Here is a 4,453-nt window from a genome sequence, read left to right as displayed (position 1 = left end):
AGCTGATTGTTGATATTTACATTGGTGTGGTCCGGTAACATAAATATTCAATGTCAATCTGCTCAAATTAATCATTCAAATTTAAGATCCAAATCATGGTGTAAAATGTCAACAAATTAGCCCATATTAAACCAAATTTAATTAGTTTATAACCCGATTAATACTAAACAAAATGTTTGTAATAATTTTGCTTGCCATGTACATGGTGTACTACTCCTACAAATACGATATTTATGTACATCGACATATAAGATGTCGGGTACACTAATGATACCTATCCGGTTGGCTTCCAATCGCCTGCTTATAGCTTTAATCCATGCGGTTTTCGTAGCATGATTACTTGGCAATTTGTGCAGCGTTAAAGGCTTGCCATATCTGCCAACTTTTCCCCAACAATTTTGACAATCAGGCTTACAACAATAGAATTTTTCCATTGTTTACTTTTTGCGCCGTGTACTTCTAACAGACTGGAAGTGAGCGATACCTACCCGAATGGGAGACTACTCTAATGCTACTTAGTTTCGAAAATCCGGAATTCTCTCTACATAAGAAACGTTTCACCGGGTGTCAATACCATTACCACTCTCATATTCGGAGGAGACTACACACAAAGGGATGACGAACCACTCCAAATTAGTAACTGTTTACGAGCATGTTATTGTTTCGCTACTGCTCTCATGAGTATTTCGGTACAACCGCCGCGCAGAGATTTGACTGGAACCAGCATAGATGGATCAAATCCCTGCCTTCGTAACAAACCACGTGATGATAGCCTAGCCAAATGGTACAATAATATTACCCCCGGGGGGGGGGGGGGGGGTAACTTCCTATATACGGGTATATAGTGGTGTGCCGATTTTATGGGGTGTGTTTTTCGACTAAAATTATAGATATGGGTATGGTTTTGAGCAAGTATAGATATAGGTATTGAAATCAGATATTTGCTTGTATATAGTAAATGCATATAGATTTGAAAGTATCAGTATCAAAATGGGTATGATTTTTAAATGGCAAAATTGTATGATACATATTTGAAATGTACAAATAAACATATAATAGCAAATCCAATAAGTATACTGTATTGATATGAAAGAGATAAAAATTCTAGTATGAAATGTGTCCACTTTATCAAATTCTAGTATTGAAACGGGTACAGTGTATCAAAATTCTTGTATTGAAATGGGTCCACTTTCTCAATGGTATCGTATACAAATGGGTATGCTTTTTAAAAATTCTTGTATCAAAATGGGTCTACTTTATCAGAGCTCTGGTATTAAAATGGGTCTAATTTCGGAGGTCTCAGCGGGACACCCCTTCCCTAAAATTTGGGAAGTTACCCCCCGGGATATTACCGTTGTTATATATATATATTTTTATAATTTAGGTAATTCATTTATTATTATAAACCCAAACGTATACACTATTTTCAAAACATAATAGAAAATGAAACTACTTTTCATAATATAATAATTAAGCCAAACAAATAAATACTTCCAAGTCTGGTAGGATGTTCGTGTGATGGCAGAGATTGTATGTGAGAGCAAGGAATGACAACTCTGCGAGGTGATTGATTTCGTTAGTGGACGTGGCAAAGATTTGTAATGAAAACACAAATAAACAAACACATATAATCAGAAAGAGTTTTTATTGATTTTATTTATTCTGACGACGGGCACAATAAAAGGGAGAGTTATCGATGTTTTATAAACAGGATTAATTTATATCTCATGTTTGTTTGCCATTCAGTTTACAATAAATACATGTGAAGCCGGGTATGCATATCCGTATGGACTCGACATGGGAGTGCCATCATCTACAAATACGGATATGACTGTTAAAACCATCCTTAATTTCTAAGATTTTGATAAAAGTAGAGCAGAATTACTAAGAAAGAATACTGATACAGCATCTTCAATTGTGAGAAATATAAGATTGGTCGAGCTAATTATTTCAAGGAAGTTTAAACTTATAAATGATAGTTTTGGTGTGTACTTGCTAGTGAAAGTGTTCTAATCATGCCAATAGTTAGTCTTGTTTTTTCGAGAGTAGTGGTTATGGTAGACGGACACTGAACATATGTAAGTATGCGTGTATATGTTAACAAGATAAACTTTTTAATTTATGAATTTGATTCTTGTCGAGTCGGGAATACTTGTTTTTGTTACTGTGAGTTTTCGACTTATGTTCTATTTGCATGTGTTTGACGTACGTTTTTCAAATTTATTTTCAGTTCAAATTTTGCAACGATCTTTTTATATCGTTGTATTCGAAAGGTTGACAACATAGACCTAAAATGGATTATGAAAAACTGGTTCAAGAGAAAAACGATTCAAATACCGTTGAAAATATACCAATCATCGTGTTTATGTCAATTGTTTGCTCTGCTGGCATCATCGGTAATTTCGTCGCCTTACTATTCTACGTTTCAAGGAAAGATAAATCAGCTGCAACTTTAGTGCTTACTGCACTGTCTGGAAACGATTTGATTTGCTCTATAGTACTACTTTCATCTACAGCTTGGTTAACACATTCGATGACGTACACAAATGTGGCGGCGTGCAAAATTCACAGCTTCCTGAACCACGTGTTTGTTATGAATTCCATGTTTTTACTATTCATCTTAGCCCTGGATCGGTACTTAAGTATATGCAATACATCAAAATGGAAGTCATTATTTGCAAGAAGGAAAACAGTGAGTAACATCGTTTGCAACACAGGACTTTCAATCCTGTTTTCAATACGACAACTTGTCTTTTCCGACGTTGTGCCCATAGACTTTACTGTAGCCGAAAATGTAACCCTAACAGGCAACCGCTGTAAGACAACAAGTGAAAAGCGTCTCGCAAAAATTGCCAAGGCTTTTACTATTTTTGACTTCATATTGGTCATTATGGGTATGATATTAATGCTTACTCTGTATACGTTAATCATACGTAAGGTTTCTTCTGTTGGCAAACGTCGATGCGCAGCTCGAAATAATATTGTTACGGACGAAAGCCAACCAACTGAAGTATCGCAAATTTCTGTGAATTTCGTTAAACAAAGTTCAAATGAAAAAACCGTTGTTGAAAGAAATAGACCTTCAACAACAGGACAGAATACTATAAATGTCAGCAAAACTCTTCACTGGAGCGCGACAATTGAACGACGGCTGACTAAGATGGCATTTATTCTTACATTAGCATTCGTCTTGAGTTTTGTCCCTTTCTTCGTCGTGTCAATAATAGGTACAATACATACACAGCTTCCAATTTGGGCTTTGGTTTTATATAGATCTTATGCTTTGAATTCCACGATGAACCCTTATCTGATAGGATACTACAACTCGGAATTTCGGGAGTTCGTTAAAAAGATCACAACTTGCCGTTTCTTACCAAGTTTACGAAGAAAATAAAGGTTTAAAATACGTATTTTGAAATCTAAATGTGTTTATGTAAAATAATATCTATCCTTACATGTTTATCGATAATATGTTATGTATAAACGTGTAAATACACTCTGTTATAACTAATTCGAATGCGCATTGTGAACTTAAATGTAAAAAATCAACACATTGCAAAACTGTCTAAATAATATCTCATGTCTAAAATGTCTAAATCCATCCTTCTTACCAGTGTATCATAACGCAAAAATAGTGCTTTGCCCATGCCCTATTTGCGTGGCGCTGCGCCTCGCCGCCGTGATGTCTGCAAAATAAGCGCCCATCAATATGTGTGACTCTGCGACTGTTTTTTATATACTTCATAGACGCCTTATCAAGTATTTTAATCAATTAAATATAGTTTTGTCGGGATTCCGGTCCTCACATAATGCAGCCCCGGGCTCGGAAGAATCTCATTAACTTCAAAAGACACACAAATGTTTTGTCCGAAGTTCCAGTGTATTCATCATTCAGTACAATAGCTGGCTCGTTAATCACTAAAATACCCGTTTAGGATTACATATTTCATTATCATTTAAAAAATCATAAAACAATTACAAGTGTGTGTACTGAATTAAATTTCAATTTGTTAAAACGCTTTTCTAGTAGAAATACCTATTGTGACGATATTGGTATGAATCAAGTGCACACTTTTCTCCAGTATTTCAACCGGTTATCATTATCAGTTTACTAATGAGGTATCTGTCAACGATTTTATCGTGGAGAGGTACACCACAGGAATCAATTAGTGTAGTGGTTTTAACATAGGTAACAAACTGCCACAAAAAATACTATCAACTGATAGTGACACGGGGTTATTCATGCATGACTAAGTCACAACCGTTCGCGATGTTGTGCCATGGGCCATGTTAATGGAGAGTCGTTAAGTAAAATCGTAAAATAAATAAATACCAACGAATCTTTGAAGGAATATGTTATAACAAACGTAAATTTCCTCATTCATCAACAAAATAAGTAAATATATTGGACATTTTCAAGACATGCACAATTTTGACAATAACAATCAATAGC

At 35.1% G+C, this 4,453-nt stretch overlaps 1 protein-coding gene across 1 annotated transcript; it reads left to right on the top strand.

Moving 5' to 3' along the window:
- Window positions 1-1,872: 1,872 nt before the first annotated feature.
- Window positions 1,873-4,153, top strand: LOC127836134 (octopressin receptor-like). Its single transcript, XM_052362566.1, has 2 exons — window positions 1,873-2,078; window positions 2,231-4,153. The coding sequence occupies exon 2, from the start codon at window positions 2,294-2,296 to the stop codon at window positions 3,392-3,394; it is 1,101 nt and encodes a 366-aa protein (XP_052218526.1). The 5' UTR covers window positions 1,873-2,078; window positions 2,231-2,293; the 3' UTR covers window positions 3,395-4,153.
- The last annotated feature ends 300 nt before the right edge of the window (window positions 4,154-4,453 follow it).

The sequence above is a fragment of the Dreissena polymorpha genome, chromosome 6 (genome assembly GCF_020536995.1).
Source record: "Dreissena polymorpha isolate Duluth1 chromosome 6, UMN_Dpol_1.0, whole genome shotgun sequence".
NCBI classification, from domain to species: Eukaryota; Metazoa; Mollusca; class Bivalvia; order Myida; family Dreissenidae; genus Dreissena; species Dreissena polymorpha.
Note: the sequence above shows the minus strand (reverse complement) of the source record. Positions and strands in the feature narration are given on the sequence as shown.

What these genes read in the sequence shown, in the direction of transcription:
- LOC127836134 (XM_052362566.1), top strand. Translation starts at nt 2,294, where the DNA reads ATGGATTATGAAAAACTGGTTCAAGAGAAAAACGATTCAAATACCGTT.